We start from the raw sequence: 20,959 nt of genomic DNA on the forward strand, positions 1-20,959 counted from the left end.
CTTTATCCACTCATGAGTGAATGGGCATTTAGGCTGGTTTCACGGTTTAGCTATTGTGAATGTTGCTGCTATGAGTGTGTGGGTGCACATATCAAGGAGTAAACACCCACTTTAAAATATATGGGCAGCAGATCTGAACACTTTATCAAAGAAAATACGGATAGCAAATAAGCACAGGAAAATGAATAATTCAACCACAATGAGATACCACTACACTGGGAACTGTTACTCAATGCTGATGGGAATCAAAGTGGCAGTTACTTTGAAAAAGAGTGGTCATTTCTCATTGCCAAAAGACAGATTTTATATCTATATGTATAAATATATTTATAAGACACAGAAATACTTCTTGGTATTTACTCAAACCAAACAGACTCTATTTATATTATAAACCTGTACATGAGTAGTAAATAAGATACAAACCTTGATACAGTCACATAACAAAGTTTTCAGGTGCAAAGCAATATAATCTATGGAATCATACATGAATTTAAAATGCACTTTGCTATGCTAAAGAAGCCACTCAAAAGGCCAGGAACTGCACAATTTTACTATTTATATGGTATTTAGGAAAAAAGTGAAAAAGCAAAATTAACAGGATGGCAAACAGGTGTTTATTGAAGTGGGTGCAAGGCTGAAGACAAAGAATTAGGAGTCATGATTTATGAACGATTCTCTATAGCACTGAATAGCAGATCCATGATTTTATATTTATCAAATCTCATACAGAGTAATTTTACGGTATGGAAAAAAAAATTAACTGGAATAGCAAGAGAAATTCCAGATGTAATGCAGAAACAAGTGAATCTGTCTTAAAAAGGCATAACATGATCTCAGTGGAGTGGGGAATAGATGTTGAACTATGTTACTTAGAAAGGGTATTTTAATGGAGAGTGTTAAGTCTAATGATAAAAAAAAATCAAAGAATTTAAACACTAGAAAATTAATCAATTTGTTTCTCACAGGAGTACTACTTATAAATATTCCGGTGTTAAAGAAATCCCTGAAAAAAAGGAACCAAATTGCTATAAATATGAAATTATTATAAAAAACCAAAAGGGCAATTTTTAAAAAAATACTAGAAAGCCATTGCACTGAAAACTTGAACTTAGAATTAAGGGACTTAGAGATGATTAGACACATATTAGCAGTATATTGATCAACAACACAGTTTATTGTAAACATAGTATATGTGTCAACAATCAAATTGACAACACTTTATACATATCATTGTATACTATTAACATCATACAGAAAACAACCCACTGTACTCGGTTACAGTTTTGATACGTTAAAATCTCTCAATACAAACTGTATTTTGAAACACTGAAAAGAGAAACATGAATATGTGGCAGAGAAAACTAAAAACATCAAATAAAAGAATCCACACCCACCCCCCAAAAACCCTCCAAATCATCTGATTACATATTTTAAAACAAAATCAGATGAGCATTATTCTTTAATGACTTAAACTTGCAGGTCTTTTGACCGCCTGAATGGTGAAACTGTACCATATTAAATTCTATGCCCTTTTTGATATCTTTTTTTCTCTTGGTTTCTAAAAAATATTTGCTGTGGTTTAAGCTACACTAGAGAATATCAGGTGGGGGTTGGGGGAGTGGAAAGGCAGCCCAAAGTATAATGAAAATACTTTAAACATTTGCACACACACAAAGAATTGATAACACATTTTCATACATCTTTGGTAAATAATAAAGACTGTATTTTAAATTTACCTTTTGTGAACTGGATCAACATTTAAGATTTAGGAGAGAGGGCCTAATGTGAGTTAACATCTGAATGAAACAGCCAAATTCACAGGCAAAGCACAAAAGCAGCTTTCATATCAGCTCGAAATAAAAAGCAGACTTTCTCTACTTAAGAGAGAGGCTTTTTAGCTAGGAATCAGTCTTTCCTTAGTCATTAGAGAAACCAGATATGACCTAATGTTTTTTCAGTAACTTTCCCCAAAATTCATGATCATTACTGGGTTTTATCTCTCTCTTCTTATCTCTGAAGAGAAAAAGAGCAGCAAATCACTCCCACATTTCACGCCCTAAATTCGCCACTGGGGTTCACTGCAAACGACTAAAAATATTCAATTCTTTATTAGTGTACATGTTATTACAGTATGTTTTCAACTACTAACAGAGGAATAATACAGTTAACTCAAACAAAGCAAATAAAGATGAGATTAAAGAGCCCTGATTGAATTAATGAAAGTTAAAAATTTTGGTTGAAAACTGTAGAAGCTACATACATACCTAATCAATTGCACTGGGAATGTACAATATCAATAATTGGAAAAATAAATGGGTGATTCACAGTCATAAGAAATTATTTTACTATTGGTATTTTTTTGTTTTACAGACAAACACATAATAAACACTTGGTATCTACTTCATATGAGCCAAAGTAGAAAACTTAAGTGTTACCGCATTTACCGCAAACACAGCACTGAACGTGCCACAAGTAACCTGTCCCCAAAATTTCAATTCTACAGGGAAGCCATGGTATTGAGTGCATGGTTCTTTTAACCGCTTTAAGAAAGGCATATATATTTCCAGAAGTATGCTAAGTACACAAACATTAGTTCTATAAAGAACAAAAGTTATCAGCAAAGATGTTTAGGTTAATTTAGTTCTAAAGTCTTAAATACATGTTTGACTGGATCATTTGGTTACAGTTTTAAACTAACAAACCATATTATCCTATGAGAAAAGCTAACACTGCACAAACTTCCCAAGGAAGGTAAATTGAAAAATCTAAAAAATGATTCCAATTATTCTAGTACTTGAGATACTAAAAGAATCAATGACTCAAGAAACATGTGAAAATAATATTTTATCATTTCCTCCCAAAACTATTCACATGAATTTAAAACCCATATTGAGTAATGAGGTCTTCAAAGAGGTTTATAATTAAGAGTTTTGATCAGAAGATACAGACTTAATGCCGCTAATATCTAATCATAACCTAAAAATCACAATCCTTGGTTTGAAAACATAAAATTCAATCTCTGAACAATTCACTGGTAAAGCTACAAAACAAAAAGTGAGTCTGGGTGAAATGCACAGCAGGCACAGTTATGAGTGGAAAATAAATTTTGTTTTTTTCCATAGAGACTCTGAAAATATAAAGCCCAAAGAGAATGGTAAAAGAAGTCCACATATAAACATTATTTAAAAAATAGAATGTTTTCCAAAGCTTTTCATGAGATGTCAATGTAGAATCATATTCTGAGTTAAGACCTTAAAATCAAGGCTAAACTATACACAGCTATGCTGATTTACATACCTCCAACAATGCTCAGCTGATATACATAATTTACAGACATCCAGAGAAATTCTTAATGCCCCACGGATCATCTCTCGATCCTGGATGTTCACTGTTAAAGAGTTTCACGTTACGTACCAAGAAACCTTTTCAGAGGAAGAGGTCCACCTCTCCCCCAGGATCCCCCCCAAAGAGTTAAGTAACAAAATATAAAATTAAACAAGATTTATGTTTGATAAACTAACATATAAAATTACCACTGCAATATTCAGAGTGACTGTTGATAAACTTAACAGTCATCATAAAGCCTATAAAGTATATTGTTAGTTTTAAAAAAGAAATGCAGATTGTCTCCAGGTAAAAAATACAGTGCAAGCTGCTGAGAAGCTCTGTTGCATTTGGAAGTGCAGGAACAGGGCGCGGTCAGAAGCACTTGCCCCCTCCCCCCAGCATGTCGCACCAGTCACGCAGGACCCACTTGGCAGCAGCAGGGCGCCTCTTGGTGGCTGCCACTATAAAGCTAATGTTAAAAGGAACAAAGGCATAAAGTGTGGGCAATGAATGGCGAAACCGAATTATTGCAAATGGAGATTAGCGACAAAAAGTGAGGAGGGTGACCGTCCACTCCATTCTGATAAGATGCCATCTTTAAATATCAAGTTCTTTGCAGGCAGAGGAACCCCCAGATCGGCAGAGGAGGACGACTGGGAAAGCAAACTTGAGAAGCTGGCCTCTGTGTGAAGATCCAATGGGGAAGCACCTTCCTGGAAGACGAAGAAACAAGAGGAAGATTCTCTAGTCAGCACTTCATCCAAACCACTAATTACAGCTGAGAGAAGTGTATGAAACGCAAGGTCCTGTGGGTGAAGCGAAGATCCTCTCCACGAACCCCAAGAACAATGATTTGGGATTAAGAGGTGTAAAAGTGATCACTAAGAGTCAGGCTGTGGTGGTTGAGCCGACACGAAGAGGCTCCGAGCTAAGGAAGAACAAAGAGTTCTTGGGCACCCCCTAAAAACCTCACAATCTACAAAAGCAAGAGCAACAACCGCCAGGGTTCCCAGGTTTCCAAGTTGACCACAGATTTCTCCCCAGTCTCCAACTCAAAACTTTCACCTTGGGGCTGGAGTGATAGCACAGTGGCTAGGGCATTTGCCTTGCACGCGGCCGACCCGGGTTCAATTCCCACCATCCCATATGGTCCCCTGAGCCCTGCCAGGAGTGATTCCTGAGTGCAAAGCCAGGAGTAACCCCTAAGCATCGTCAGGTGTGACCCAAAAAACAACAAAAACAAAAAAACCCCAAAAAACTTCCACCTTACCTGCCCTCTTCTCTTGGGGGTTTAAAAAAAATTGGGGGGTTCTAATATGCATATTTACTGGTATAACAGAACTTATGTGTCATAAACTTTTTCTAGTGATATGTGTAAATTTTATTATAATCTTTTACAAAAGATTATTATAGTCTTTTTGTGTGGCCTGGTGGTGCTGGGGAACGAGTTCTTTTTCCAGCCCCAGTTGTAATTTTTGTATTTTTATTCATTGTTATTTTATTAAGTTATTGATAATATCAAATAATTCATGGGCAGCTTGCCAGGCTTTGCCATGCAGGCGAGATACTCTCGGTAGCTTGCCCGGCTCTCTGAGAAGAGCGGAGAAATCGAACTTGGATAGGCCAGGTCAGCCGCGTGCAAGGCAAATGCTCTACCTACTGTGCTATCGCTCCAGCCCTATATATGTATATGTATATATATATATGTATATATATGTATATATTTTTATATATATGATATGCCAAACACAGTAACAACAAGTTTCACAATGGAGACGTTACTGGGCCCGTTCGAGTAAATCAATGAACAACGGGAGGACAGTGTTACAGTGCTACTGATAATAGAGCTTCAGGTATACAATGTTCCAACTGCAAACCCACCACCAGGGCTGGAGCAGGGTAGGGCGCTTGTCTTATAAGTGGCCAAACAATGTTGGACCCCTGGCACCACACAGGGTTCCCTGAGCATCACCAGGAGTACCTGAGCACCACTGGGATGGCCCCAAAACAAAATAAACCAAAATTTCACATCAGTGTCAGTATCCAACACCTAATGATCCAAGGTTCCCTCCCTGTCCCCACCCCAACCCTTCTTGGCACTCAATTTTTTTAAAATTTAAATTCTTATAGTTTGGATAACATGTTGACACCGGGCTGACTTCACCGACACCCTGACATCAGTACCAGTCTGACTCCTAAGTCTGCCCCCACCACCATAATTTTTTCTTTTTGCTTTTTGGGTCACACCCAGCAGCACACAGGAGCTACTCCTGGCTGTTGCACTCAGGAATTACTCCTGGAGGTGCTCGAGGGACAATATGGGATGCTGGGACTCGAACCCAGGTCAGCCGCGTGCAAGGCAAACGCCCTACCCGCTGTACTACCACTCCAGCCGTCGCCATCATTTTTAAGGAAGACAAATCCTCAACTAACTTCACTATTACAACAGTCTTAGAGCTGATGGTGTTTTTGTTTGTCCTCTTTTAATCTATCCCTTAATAATAAACTTTTAAAAATAATTCATCTAAGGCAATGCCATTCCACTGTCTAAAAGCTTACACTTTCAGACACAGTATAAGAGGTACTACTTAAAAATAGTACAAGGGATAAAAGTAGTACTTGCTTTATATGCATGTGACCTGAGTTCAAAGAGAAACTGTTTAAACCTTTTCTTTTTTTGCAAAGGAGATGGTGGTTTGGATAAGGGTTGCTCCTGAGCAGAGTCAGGAGTAGCCACTGAATAATCCTGGGAATGACCCAATCTCTCACCCCAAAGAAAAATAAAGACTTCCCTTGGTATACTCAATATAAGGTGAAAATTCTTTAATATCCTCTATAGAAGTGCCACCATCCCCTGCAGTTATGGCTCTTTCACAAGGCAGATTATGCCATAAGAGATGAGTCTCCCTGAACAGAGATCGTCCTGACACAGGGTCTTCGCATATCCTAAGCTCTGTCTGAAATCTTCTTCCCAACTTTTAGGTTCCCGTTTATGTAACATCCCTAAAATCAATTCTATCACTGTACTCATCTCCTCACACTAGAAGGAGTTTGTTTCAATCCCAGTGTCTACTTCCAGACTTCAAATTTCCCGACTATTATCTTGTATAACACTGGAAGCTCAACAGCGTAGGTCACGTTGTTTCTCTAGCACTCCAGAAAGGCTCTGGCAGAAATTCAAGTATTCACAGAAGACACCCATGAAGCAAAAGTTCCAAACTACTGACTTCATACTGCTGGATCAGATATTCTGAGAGAAAATTCTGTCAAAGTTTATCTACAAATCATACCTAAGGCGTTCTTTCCCTCCTAATAAGACAAAAGTCTAGAGCAAAGTACCTAAACTTACTTGGCATAAGTAAAAAAAAAATGGTAAAAAAAAAAAGACCCCATCTGCCTTCCTCCAGTGAATAAACAGAAAGCAACCCCAGTTCCACCTGAGGCTCCTATCACCCCCCTGAATCATGTCAGCAGCCCCCATGAGGACAATTATCATTTGGGGGAACAATGGTCTAAACCAATGTTTTTTACACAGACAACCCCATCTCAGCCACAAAAACACTAACTGCAGTAATTCAGGAGGGGGATTACAACTACAAACCAGTACCTTATAGGAGTGTGGCCCATAATAGGTGCTGAATACGTTTCTATTGAGCTAGTGGCATAGAACCAAGAGTTCACCAAAGGCTCCCAAACTTCTTTTGGCCTACCACCCCTTTTCAGAAAAAATAAGAACAAAAATCTCTCAGTGGCTCCTAGAAATCTACCTCCTTTGAGCAAAAAGAGAGAGAGCACGACTCCTCCCCGAAACTAAGCCCCAGGCTACTACCATACTACAGCTCACCTAGCATTCCAGCCCACCCTTGAAGGGCAGGGCGGAGGGCATATTGCCCACTTTGTGTAACACTGCTTTCAACTCAAGGCCAGACAATGAAATCAGAGGTAAACCGTTATTTCCTGAATCTAAGTATGTTCATTTATCAATTAAAATGAATGCTTAAGGGTGCGGGAGCAACAGTAGCGCATTTGCTGTGAACAAGGCCAACCCAAGTTCAAGCCCAACATGACATACAGTCCCCTAAGCCCTGCCAGGTGTGAGCACAGGACCAGGAGAAAGTCCTGAGTACAGCTGAATGTGTTTAAAAACCAGTAATCATAATAGTCAGTGCTTATTTCACATCTTGCAAGTGTACCAAAGAGATTAAGACGTCTTCTGCATTCTTTATAGCTCTACATAAAATAATTTATATTTATTAGGTTTTGTTACCTGGAATGAGTGAACAAAGTTAAGGACTTGTAGGGAGAGTTTTCTACTGGAATGTAAAAGGTCTTGAAGGCTAGAAAAAAGGGAGGAGGAAATTTTTTAATTTAATAACAAAATCAAGTATCTCACAGAGTTTAATTTTAGCAAATGAAATATGTATATATTTGTATGTATATCCTTACTAATCACATAAAATTTTAAGAAACCTAAATGCAATGCTTGTGAATGCAATTCCTACCTGTTTTAACATGGAGTAATTATTAAAAATTTTGTTTTTAATTTAAACATATACAACAATATGAAATATTCCTGCCAATAAAATAAATTTAAAGCCATCAATAAACAGAATGTTATAAACAAAATCTTTAAAACAAATGTAAGAACTCTGAGGGATGATAAATATGACACAAACATCAAACATACAAGTTAGTTTTAAAAACCATCATGAGAAAAAGGCTAACAGATATAACATACATCAATTCATCTATAATAAATTAGTATTTGTCAAATATGTAAGTAGGTGACAATTTAAGCAGCTTCATTTAAAGTTATGCATTTCTACTTTTGATTTATAACTATTTTTTATTTTCAAAGCACAGTTGAAGTTATTTGCAAATTGAGTAAATTTCGGATAGAACCTACATGAAGCCAGTTTAGTAATGTAAATAATTTACTATGTTATAAAGTTTGTTTTCCTAAATAAAGAAGTTCCTGTGCTCTGTACTATCACCTCTCCATGTACCTGACCATGACATTCTCTCTTGCTAATCATCCCCAAGGGACCAGAGAGGACATATGGGGGCCACCTGCATGACATCTGATAACTAATTCAAGCTCACTTTAAAAACCATATGACAGGAAGGAAATTCAGATACTCATCTACATCGCCACAAAAAAAAATATAATGACTGCAAATAAAACTTGAGTCTGTGTATGTTATTTACTTAAAAAAGCAAAAAGGGGGGCTGGAGCGATAGCACAGCGGGTAGGGCGTTTGCCTTGCACGCAGCCAAAATGGCCGACACAGGTTCGATTCCCAGCATCCCATATGGTCCCCTGAGCACTGCTGGGAGCGATTCCTGAGTGCATGAGTCAGGAGTAACCCCTGAGCATCGCCGGGTGTGACCCAAAAAGCAAAAAAAAAAAAAAAAAAAAAGCAAAAGTTCCTAATCACCTATAAGCATGTCATTTCACCACAATCTCAGCAAACCATAACATAACAAAAGCACGCTAATTAACATGCTAATGTAATTAAAATACATGTTGGCATATGCCAAATATACAAGCTGCTGAAACTTAGTCAATATATATATATATATATATATATACAAGCAATTCCTGCGGTCATGTGTGGAAAAAAATTAAAATTAAGCTGTATCAACTACTGAGGGCTCCAAATCCTAGTAGATGAAAAGATGACGATGAATATAAACACTCACCTCTCTTTTCTGCAAAGGCCATGTGTAGCAATTTTTCTACACACTTTTCGGTTTAAGTCAGAGCTGAACAGTGGAATTCCAAAGCACAGCTCCAGAGGAACCCAATCGGCTTCTGTTGTAGCAACTACAAAAGGACACACGAACTCATTAACCATACAGATACTCACTTTGATTGTGACTGATGAGGGCTCCTTAACTGAACGACTGGTTCTACCCAAGAGATAGCCACTAACAGCCTACACAGGCAGGGACGGAGTAAGTACATCTCCAACTCTGGAAATGTTTCTGGCACAAAGCTTTTATCAGATGCTGAAAATACTATCTGATTAAAAAAGATGAAAAACTAAATAAAAATATTTAACACAGGAAGAATAAAACTGTACTTATTATTCTTGGGTCACAGTTCTGGGATTTAATCAGTATTCCCAGAAAATACATAATTGAAAAGTTTCATTAGCATAGTAAGAGAAAACAAATGACATTAAAAAAAACTCAAAAATCAAAGACTGCATAATTTTTAAAACCTTACCCGAATTTTGCTTTGCGGTTGAATCTACAGTTACTTCCTCAATGACCATTTCAAATGACTCTGTACTGCCATTTACATCTGAGCCAGAAGCCAAATCATGTTCTCCTTTTAATTAAAGAACATACTCTTTATTAGTACTCTGGTAGTTAGCATAAGTCATAAATAAATCCTACATGAAAGGCTATTGTGCTCTCTGAGGTTGCTACATATCCTACAAGACACAGGATTGCTTTTGTAACTTCGCCAACTCAAAATCCAAACTGCTGAAGTTGTGAAACCTAGACATACTGAAATAAGATTCCAAGGGCAGAACATGAGTTTAGGCTTTCACTTACATCAGAAAATCACTTCCTTTCCTGTGGAAATATGCAATTTGATTATGTTCTTCCTCTTCAAAGTTCTCTAACTCTCTTCCTTTACTCTCATCTACTGTTTGATAAATCCTTTCTTTTGGCCAATCCTGTCATTCGGCCAACTCATTTTCCTGAAGGGCTGCTATTTTCTCAAGATCTATCAACTTCTGTCATTTTTCCAAACCTCATTTCCAGTTCTATGTTCTCTAAGAGGCCCTCTCTGATAGTTTCATGGGACCGAGAAGTGCCTCCGCTGTGCTTCTGTACAGCACTTTAAGTCACAGTACACTTCCCTGGCAGTCTTATCTTGAGGCCCCACCTGGGCGATGGGGTTACTCCAGGTTCTGCATTCAGAAATTACTCCTGGTGCTGCTCAGGAGATCATATGGGATGCCAGGGAGTGAACCTGGCAAGGCAAACGCCACTCTGCCTGCTGTACTATCTCTCCAGTCCCCCATAGCAGTCATTCAACACTGCACACCAACAGTTGATTTGCTTGCCTGTTTCCCCAGCTATTGTTTTATTCATTGAAATAAAATGAGTATCTACCGATTTGAGTATCTCTAGCACTGAAGCAAGTATTTTTTGTAGAAAACTAAAATTAAAAAAAAAAACGGCTATAGTAAACACACTTAGAAATGACTGCCAAACCTAAAGGCGACTTCTCTGAAAAATGCCACTGCCATAACTGGTAGTTTATTGTTGAAAGGCACACAAGTGCTCTGGCCATAGGAAATAGGCGAGGAAAAGATACCCCATCCAAAGAAAACCAAGACAACCAATCCGCTGGAGGACTAGCAATAATCACTTTCCCTCAAAATTTCAAACCAAGAAACTCAGACCAGTCAATGACACACAATCCAAGAGAAATGTTTCCTTAGTGAATAATCCATATGAACAGGTATAAGTCCAAAGGATGTCACAGTATTTCCTACCCTCACAGAAGAAATTTAAAAAATTAAAAATCCCCAAGGATCACCCTGCTTTTTAAGCATTAAGAATGTATTACTCTTAATTTAAACTCAATTGTAGGCCAACCTCTCTCATCAGAAGCATCGCTGAGTTTTCTGTTCGCAAGCTGGCTAGAAGCATTCAACATGGTCACATATCCACAAAAGTGCTGTAAGTCCACTTTGCTCCGTAATAATTGCAATGCCTTGTGGACACCCATATTGACACGAGTAAACTCTAAAATAAAGAGTTGACATCACATTTTAAGAGATTTTATAACATAATACCAAAAGTTAAGTATACTTCCATTTTATCAAATAATTCTTAGTATGACACTGATATCTAATGTATTAAAATCGAGTCTAATGAAGTAATATCCATGAAAGCAAAAGGATACTGCACATACAAGACATATTTATAACCTTCAAGAGGGAAGTATTTGATGTATTGCAACTAATTATTTGCTAAATAAGCAATTGGGCCAGTCAGTGGCAAATTTTTATGCTTATCTTTGTAGTTCTGTCTCAGATCTTTACTTGGTAAAATATTCTACTGGGACATGTATTAAATATACATATTGACAAATATTTAAGGAAATTCAAACTATTCTTAAAATGAAATTACTTGCTTTAACAACTATCAATTTACTTGAAATCATCTCAATAATTATTTAAACATTAGGCCATGTTCTCATAAATATTTGAAACAGAAAGATGCTCAATACCAAAATATGAAAATTCCTCTTTTTTAAAAAAAATTCACAAAGTAATTCCAAGGTTAAAGAGAACCATCACTCAATTTTCATTAACTTAAGATTATGTATCTTATGTGAACAACTGTTTTGTACATAGAATTTATATGGTATCAAAGGATGAAATAGCAAAGTATAGCTCCAAAGAAATGCTAATTTTTAAATAGGGGCTTTTATTTCCAAAAAAAAGAAATCTATCTTTTTCAAATGTTGAGTACATTTATTCATGAGAGCCGAAAAGAGCACCTTAAATTCAAAAAAGCCGTTCTGAAGTTCAACCATATGAAAAGGAAAGAGATATTTACAAAAATCCATTTCCTTTTCTCTTCACAGAAAAGGGGTACAATGGTGACTAAAGTCATTTTGGAAGAACCCTAAGTTGTTTTATGAATTGATGACTTAAGTGACTTGAGCCATTTATTCTCTAAAATCCCATGTAATATAGTTCTAAGACCAGAAAAAGAGGTAATACAAAGAAAAACTGCTTTACAGAAGCAGAAAACACTGTGTTATATGCATACATTATTTTTAATAAGAAAATTTTCTTTTAAATATGATTTAGTAATTAACAGTAAAGGTATCTTCTACACTAGACAAAGGGTAGAAAGAGTTTGCTTAAAAAGAAATTCTGCATATTCTCCAAGTGTACTTAGACAAACTTTGTAGGAAAAGTGGCCTAAAAGAAATACATTGTGTCTCTTTTTCAATTGATATTGACTTTACAGTTTAAAATTAAAATCTAGATTAAAAAATTAAAAAAAAAATATTCTGAGCACCTTTCACCAAACATACTCTAGTTCACATTCACCTTTAGCTTTCCCTTCTTGATTCTAAGTAGGTGAATTTCTCTCAAATATTACATCCACTCAAATCCTAACTAAAAAAAAAAAAAACCCACAATTTATCAGTGAGAATGTTATGAAATCGCGCAAAAATGTTCACTAGCCTCGATTTCTAAAAATGTCTTCTTAAAAGGCCGTGAAAAAGAACACTACATCTTAGCCAAAAAAAAAAAAAAGTGACTTTCTGAGGACAAAATCCTTTATGTGACTCCTCCTATTCCCTAATCTTAAACAGAGCGGAAACTTACTCATTCACCTAGACAGGTATTTGCTTATTCTCTTTATCTCTAAGGCAGACTCATATTCCAACAAAGGTCCTCAACAATTTGTTCTTTCTAGGAAAAATAGGAAGAAACCTAAGAGGTCCTCAATTGGCTCTTGATAAGAAAAGGCATATGATGGGAAAACTAACCCATACTGACTTTCTTTAAAAACAGAATGGTAGTTACTATACTAGAACTGAAAATTTAAAACTTTATAAAAAGAATTTTTTTTGGTGTTTGGTCGACATCTAAAATACCTACAATGATCAGGGCTTACTCCTGGCTTTTTGCACAGGGGTTAGTCCTGGTGGGCTTCAGGGACCATGCAGGATGCCATGGGTCAAACCCGGGCTGATCACATGCAAGCAAGTGACCTACTCATTTTACTATCACTCCAGCCCCTAAGACTTCATTTCCTACTATTTTCCACCAAGTTGTTGACAAAGATGACTGATACATAAGTCAACCGATTACAATTCAAAAGTAAGGTACCTCCTTGTAGTTCTGTTTCATCAAATGGAAACGGTATGTGGACAGTTTCTCCTATCCCATGCAAACCATGTCCCTAAACGTGATGAAACACAAGGTGAAAAGGATATGAAAACCCTGCATTTCCGGTAACAGACTTTCAAACAGTAAGATCATATCATGTGATGATGCATTCACATTAACTCATTTAAAAAATGTCAACAAATTTCAACATTGTCCAACAACAAGACAATCTTATCCGATTAAAAAACCTATGAGGCAATATGCCTCAAGTTGAGTTTATGGGCTAAAGGAGGCTGATTTAACAGGAAAATAAGATGTTAGTTCAGTGAAGACTCGGAGGAGATTCAGTACACTCACACAAGGTTTGGCTACAGTTCTGAAAAAGTTAAGGAAGAATTCTCATATAATCACCTGGCATATCATGTACTAAGAATACGAAACTCAAGAATTTGCCTTGAAAAAATACATAACCTTTTATTTACTTCATCATTCCAATTACATATCTTGTAACTGGAAACAACCAAAATGCCCATAATAGAAGACAGACTGGCTAAGTAAGTAATATTTTCATTGCAGCTGCAAAAGAGAACGGGAAGCAATTTACACACTCTCCAACTGCTAAGTTGGAAGAAGGGGCACCTCATGTGAACTGCTCACAAACAAACTTTAGAGGGGCAAGGAAGAAACTAATGCTGTGGTTATCTCATTTGGAGGAGAGAGGGGGAGAAAGAAGTGGGTCAACTACGTTAGAAGGGCAGTGATCCTTTTCTCTATATCTTTGAACAATTTATTTTTGAGTCATGTAAGTATGCTATATATTTAAGAATTAAATTTTTTTTGTCTTTGAATCTTACCAGCCCACTCCCATAGTAAAAATAATTGCTTCACCTTATCACTTTCAATGTATGTTAAAGTTTTAATTTCAAAGTTTGTTTTTGATTTTATAATTTGTAAAATAAAGAATTTAACTATGCACACTGAGTATCATAAAATAAAATGTAACACTGGAGAATCATTGAGATTCTCTTCAATGCTTGAACCATCATCGCTGTCCGTTCAGCACCCAACACCACCACCACACTGCCTACAGCTCCTCCCACCAGACCTAAGTCTCATGGGGACAGACCATGTCTTAACTGCACATCTTCATCAATAAGCACAGAGATGGCACATACAATCATAGATGAACTAATGAACTCTTCACCGAAAGCCAATTATGTACCAGAAGGTGTGCTGTGTATTTCACACATACAGCCTCATCTCAACCAGCAATCCTCTCACTACATACTGCTCATCTCACACCATGAGCTCACCACTACTCTGATATTATGTACTTGGTATCTTCATCTCCATTTTATATATGGGAAACTAAGTAAAAGAGGAATATCTATAACATGGCACACAGCACAAACATCTCAGGGAAAAAGTTTTAACAACATCAGGAAAATAAAACATCAAAAGCACAGTAACACTTCAACCGACATCAAATTGGTTGTAATAAAAATCTAAGGTAATTTCAAGTGGTGGTACGAATATAAAATGGTGTAGCCACTTTAAAAAATAGCCAAACCTAGATCATTAAACACGGAAAAGTTACCTCAGGTCCTTGACAAGAGTCCCAAGAGAAATTAAAATAAGCCCCTACAAAAACCCTGAACATAATGTTTATAGAGTGTCTATTATTCATGATGGTCAATAGGTAGGAGAAACCCAAAAATCAATCAACTGATGAGTGAATAAACAGAGGATGCTTTACTGATACTGGAAATATTATTTGGTCATTAACAAGAATATAGTAATGATACAAGGCACATGGTAAAACCCTAAAAATACTCTATAAAGTGAAAAGAAGCCAGTCACAAAACACTAGATAGATATGATTTCAAGTACATTAAATGCCCAAAACAAATATTACAAAGACACAAAATTACAGTTCTTTGGGGCTGGAAGACTGGGAATACAGAAGAGGCAGATGAGGAATAGAGAACTAAGAACTAAAGTTACAGGGTTTCTTTTTGAAAGAACTAAAATGTTGAACATGATGACAGCTGTAGATACTTAGTACACTAAAATCAACCGCTGAATTGTATTAATTTCAACTGGTTAATAGTATGTGAATTATATCTCAATGGAGGTTTGTTTTTTAACTCTTTTAAACACATTAAACCCAGGTCCTAACTTGAACATCCACATGGCTACCGTCCCTACACAATCAATGGCCAGGACTGAAAACTCAGCTACCATCCCTCACGTTCAACTTCAGAAGTTACAAAGTATTGATATTCAACTGCAACTGAGCACAAGCCAGATTATGGTTGTTAATATAATAACCCAAAAGTGATTGTTTCAAACACAGTTACTATACCTGAATCAAAACTGCAGAGTGTGTTAAAGCATCGTTCAACATTGTGAGTACATTTGATGTGGGAACTACCCCAGGATCATGGCCCCAAGATGTTATTAGTAAGCGGTCATAACCCTATGGAAAAGAAAATTTAGAAATAAGGGGGGAAGAGTTAAATTTTTCTGTAATTCTGCTTAACAACTATGAGCTCCCTCAAAACTAAAATTTAAAGAATAATAAATACTTCCTATGACATACCTGAAATATATCTGGCAGTTTTCGGAGTCTTGTACCTTTGGACAGCAAAAGAGATGGTGGTCCTTGCCCAGTAATATGGTAAATATACAGTTTAAACCAGACAGAACTGACTTCTGGGATAGCTGGTCCAATATGCTATAATTACAAAATACATAAGATAAAATTTTAATACTTATCAAAAAAAACCCCCACAAATTCACAATCAACCAAGTGTAGTCTTACAACAACTACTCTAAGTAAAAGTTGTATATAAAAATAAATTTTAAGGTCAAGTTACTAAGCTGCCAATTGTCCCAGGTTGATCAATCTTCAGACTGAAAACTCTGTGGCCTTCTCAAAACGGGGGTGGGCAGATCCCCTTCCCTTCTGGATAGGCCCAGCAGCCCCCATACCTAACATCCTCCAACACATAAACTGCCTGGTTCCACAGCTCCTGGGGTGCAGTCAAATATGCAGCCACAAAATACCCCCCAAATTTCACAGTGCTTAAAGCCCAGTAGAGGAAGCACAGCAAATGTGATAGGAAAATTGTATCAAAGCCCATCAAACTCCATGAGCAAAAACAATGACACAGAAGGCTCAACCAACAACAAACAGCTCAGTAAATGTGCGATGACTTTAGTAATGCCATTTTAGATATAATAATTATGACAAATTCATTTTTAGTGAACTATTTTCTGAAATTCCACTTCTTGCCATTTGGCAATGGGAAGTAAATTTGTTAGTGCTGGATAAAAGGGCAGGCTTGGGAAGGTGGGTGGGAAGCCGAGGACATCGGTGGAAGGAAGGTCATACTGGTGATGGGTCAACTGTGTATGAACAAGTTTGTAAATCAAGGAGCTTAAATTTAAAAAAAAAATTAAGAAATTTTAAATGCTCCGTTCAAAGTGCTTCTTCTGTTTTATGTTGGAATGAGAAAGCACACATTACGCCACAATTAAAAGAACTGAGGGAGACCACTATTCAAGGTTTATCTTTGGCTACATCCCCTCCAATCATGTCTTAAGAGGGTACCTAAGCACTCTATGGCTCAGTTATTTTCATCAGTAAAAAGACAATAAAATATTTAACACATAAGGATTTTAAGGTTACTCAAAAAAAATTTTTAAAAAGCTACCTGACATCTAATAAAGCTCTATATATCAAAGTGTCAACTACTATTATCATTAGTCACATGCAATTATTCACAAGGAGAACGTCCAACTCTCCTTCTAACTTATCATTCATACCATGCTGTGATTCTTCCTACATCTACAGGCTGTCGTAAAGAATAGGAGAAAGAATGTACAGGGATTGGGTGAGGGGAGACACACAATAAAAAAATCATAAAACGTGGGACTAGAGGGATAGCACAAGGGTTATTAAAGTGTTTGCTGTGCAAACAGCCAACCCAGATTCAACACAAATGTGGCTCTGTAAGCACTGCCAAGAATAATCCCTGAAAAACCTCACAGTAATCTCCAAGTACCACCAGGTATGGCCCCATTCCTGCATGCCCCCAATACCAAAAACTTATCTCAGAATAAAACTGGGAGGGGAGGGTTAGGCCACCGAGGCAGATAAAAGAGCAAAGACAACAAAATCAATCTTGCACAACAATCTCATCTTTTCCTGTACAGCAATAATCCATGCAAGTCAGGAAGTAGGCAGGAGGCTGCACTAGAAATAGCAACAAAATCCCAACTCTTCCACTCTTCAGAAATGCTGCAGGCCACATTATCCTGGCTAAATACAAAAATTCAACTTTAAAAGAAAATTATAGGGACCACACCCAGTAAAGCTGGAGAAAGGGTAAGAGTCTAAGATGCTTTCCTCAGTGATACCCACCCAGAACTCAGGTTAAGAGTTCTGTACTTGAGTCAGTGGTGCTTAGGCACCACCAAGATCACACCTGGCTTAGGCTGTCAACAGCAGAGAGGAGGGCTTCCTTAGGGGGCCACATGGTACTGGAGATTAGACCTAGGGCCTTGCACACGTGAGCCATACATTGCACCACTTTGAGCCATATTCACAGCCCGTGTTCTGTTTGCATTCATATTCAGCATCAGCATTCTCAAAAGGAAAATTTAAAGATCAAGCTCTAGCTTGCAAGCACAATCTTTTCTGTTCAGCTTACTGAGTATCCTAACCCCACTCCCCAAACACCCTGTTTTGCTATTATTCACCCCTCATGGCAATCCAGGTTAGAGCAGCCAAAAGCATTCTCTTCGAATGGCTGCACGCATGAAGAAAATTTTAATGATCCACAAGCCACCAAATGATACATAAATAAAATCTATCAATTACATCTCACAAAATACAGCATAAAAGAGAAAACAAGTTTCTGAGTCAGTGACTTTACTAGCAGGTATTGGCAAACTGAGAATAATGAAACGGTTAAACCTCTGCTTTAGTCACTGCAAAGGAGAATGAAATGACCACACCAGCAAGCTTCCAACCCGGGCTTTACCTGAGGGGTGCAGCTGCTGACGGGCCGGATTTCATTGGTAAGAGGAGCCATGGAAACAAGCAGTGTGTAGTTTTTGTTCAGAACTCGACTACAAGTTGCAGGGTCCAAACCCAAAAGGCTTTCACATCGTAAAAGATCCAGAGGAAAACCTGAATATAACCAACCATATACAAAGAATGAAAGACTGACAATAGGTAAACAAAAAGTCTGAGACAAAATATTAATAACTGTCTTGATATTAAAAAAAAGTAGGGGCTGGAGCGATAGTACAGCAGGTAGGGCATTTGCCTTGCATGCAGCCAACCCGGGTTCAATCCCCAGTATCCCATATGGTCCCCAAAGCACCACCAGGACTAATTCCTGAGTGCAGAGCCAGGATTAACCCCCGAAAATTGCTGGGTGTGACCCAAAAAGAAAAAAAGAAAGTATGAAGTAAAATAGCTCTGTGGAAAAGTAACAAATTTCCTAGATCACTCACTTAAAGATTTAAATAAAAATGAAATTTAAATGTACATAAAAATGAATTTATTTATTCTCAGATTTAAAGAGAAAATTTGTTTACTGGTGTTCCTTTGGGCTGTCTTTCACTTTTATTATTATTTTTTTAAAACAGATGAGGGTCTGATTTACCTTGCTCATATTCCTGCTGTCCCCTCCACCTAATGGCAGTGGCAGATGATGAAAATCTCCATGCCCTTAGGAAACTGTCTCCCTCCCTCCCCCAACTTGAGTCTCTCTGAAGAACTTCATAGACAAGTTCTCAATATAGCATACAGGCACAGATTGGTCATTCACAAAGCATGATGTTCTCAATCTTCAAAAGTTTTTAGGTGCTGCCAATCTTAAACCTTTTGAAACTATGAATCTCACTATCTGAAACTATCAACCATACTGCTCTTTAAAAAGATATATATAAGGTTGAGAAAATTCCTAAACTCTGATCAACTTAGCCCAACTTCCTCTCAAGCAAGAATGGACAAAGGGTCAGAGCAATTGGGTAGCAATCACGGCTCTTGACTTGCACCTGGCCAACTCAGGTTTCATCCCTGGCATCACACAAGGTTCTGTGAGCACTGTCAGGAGTAATTCCTGAGTACAGAGCCAAGAGCCCAAGCACTGTCAGGTGTGCACCCTGCTTTTTCCCAAACAACTATTTTATACAGCTGATGAAAGAATCTAGAGCAATAAGCACAATCAGTACCAGGTAGCACTGTGGCACTGTCCTCCCGTTGTTCATCGATTTGCTCAAGTGGGAATCAGTAATGTCTCCATTGTGAGACTTGTTGTTACTCTTTTTGGCATATTGAATACATCATGGGGAGTTTACCAGGCTTTGCCTTGGAATACTCTTGGTAGCTTGCCGGGCTCTCTGAAAGGGGCGGAGGAACCGAACCCGGCTTGGCCACGTGCAAGACAAATGTCCTTCCCACTATGATATTGCTCCGGCCCCAGCACCAGGTAGTTTTTATTACACAGTTTTTATTTTTTAATCCCAACAATAAAAGAACTGATTCCAGATATGCAACAGAAGAATAAGATCATTTTGGAGAAAATAAAAAATTATCTGCCCCACCCCCACCCTCCACCACAAAAGAAAATGCTTTAAAAGGTGGAGGTACAATAAAATGGAGAGAGAAGCCACTTTTAAGGAAATCCACTGGCAAAATCTGTGAAAATTGTAGCACAAAAAAAGAGGAAACAACAGCTAACTATAATTTATTGGGAAAAAAATGAATTGATAAAAACAGAAAGAGAATACAAGCGAATGCCTAGTTGCAACAACACAATAATGAAGCGCTGAAGCAGGGGAAATTAATTTACAATAATCACAGTAAAAAATAGCCCAAGCACTAATCATCAATGAATGTTAAAGGAGATATTGATGAATAAGGTATTTCCATGGTGATCAAGTATCTCCCCAGTATTACTTGCTATCTCTCGGGAAAATTGTTAACTATATAGGGGAGATATCAGATAACATATTAACTGGGTGATTAAAACTAAGATTCCCTTTGGGAGACAGGTGGAAACCACATGATATTCTGGGAAGGACACAACATAATTTAGATTGTATTCTGGATAATAAACATATAGACTGAATCTAATCACAAGGAAACATCCTACTAAGATGAGAAACTTTTTACCAAAACACAAAAGAGTCAGTATGTTTAAAAAAAAAAAAAGAGTAAGTGTCAAGAAAGATGAACAGGGACTGGAGCTATAGCACAGCAGGTAGGGCATTTGCCTTGCATGTGGCCGACCCAGGTTCAACACCCAGCATCCCATATGGTCCCCCAAGCACCGCCAGGAGTAATTCCTGAGGGTAGAGCCAGGAGTAACCCCTGAGCATCGCCAGTGTGAACCAAAAAGAAAAAAAAAGATAATTAGGTTGGACTAGGGAGCTGTCTGGACAAATGCTTTTGCTCCTCATGGTCCCCAGAACTCCACTAGGCAAGACATCCCCCTACCAAAACAGATGGAATAGCCCGGGTAACACCAGGTTTGGTCCCCAAACAAAACAAGATTAAAGGGTTACAGATTTTGTTTCAAAATAAATATCAGATGATTAAAGGCAACTAAAAGCACATTGTCTTAAGTTAAATTCTATATTTGAGAGGTGCAAGATACTAAGTACTAAGCACATTTTTGGGGTCTCTGATAACTGGAACACAAATGGTAGATTGTTGTATCAATTTG

General features: G+C 37.5%; 1 protein-coding gene across 1 annotated transcript in view; it reads right to left on the reverse strand.

The window, feature by feature from the left end:
- Positions 1 to 1,153: 1,153 nt before the first annotated feature.
- Positions 1,154 to 20,959, reverse strand: part of FAM91A1 (family with sequence similarity 91 member A1) — a 50,537-nt gene continuing 30,731 nt past the window's right edge. Inside the window, exons 16-24 of the mRNA XM_056109868.1 lie at positions 18,263 to 18,411; positions 15,814 to 15,948; positions 15,577 to 15,690; positions 13,212 to 13,284; positions 10,951 to 11,100; positions 9,560 to 9,664; positions 9,031 to 9,154; positions 7,595 to 7,664; positions 1,154 to 4,040 (exon numbers count right to left, since the gene is read on the reverse strand). Of these exons, the coding sequence (XP_055965843.1) occupies positions 3,852 to 4,040; positions 7,595 to 7,664; positions 9,031 to 9,154; positions 9,560 to 9,664; positions 10,951 to 11,100; positions 13,212 to 13,284; positions 15,577 to 15,690; positions 15,814 to 15,948; positions 18,263 to 18,411 (1,109 nt within the window). The 3' untranslated portion in view covers positions 1,154 to 3,851. The remainder of the gene's footprint in view (positions 4,041 to 7,594; positions 7,665 to 9,030; positions 9,155 to 9,559; positions 9,665 to 10,950; positions 11,101 to 13,211; positions 13,285 to 15,576; positions 15,691 to 15,813; positions 15,949 to 18,262; positions 18,412 to 20,959) is intronic.

This window comes from Sorex fumeus, unplaced genomic scaffold (assembly GCF_029834395.1).
Source record: "Sorex fumeus unplaced genomic scaffold, SorFum_2.1 ptg000002l, whole genome shotgun sequence".
Lineage (NCBI taxonomy): Eukaryota > Metazoa > Chordata > Mammalia > Eulipotyphla > Soricidae > Sorex > Sorex fumeus.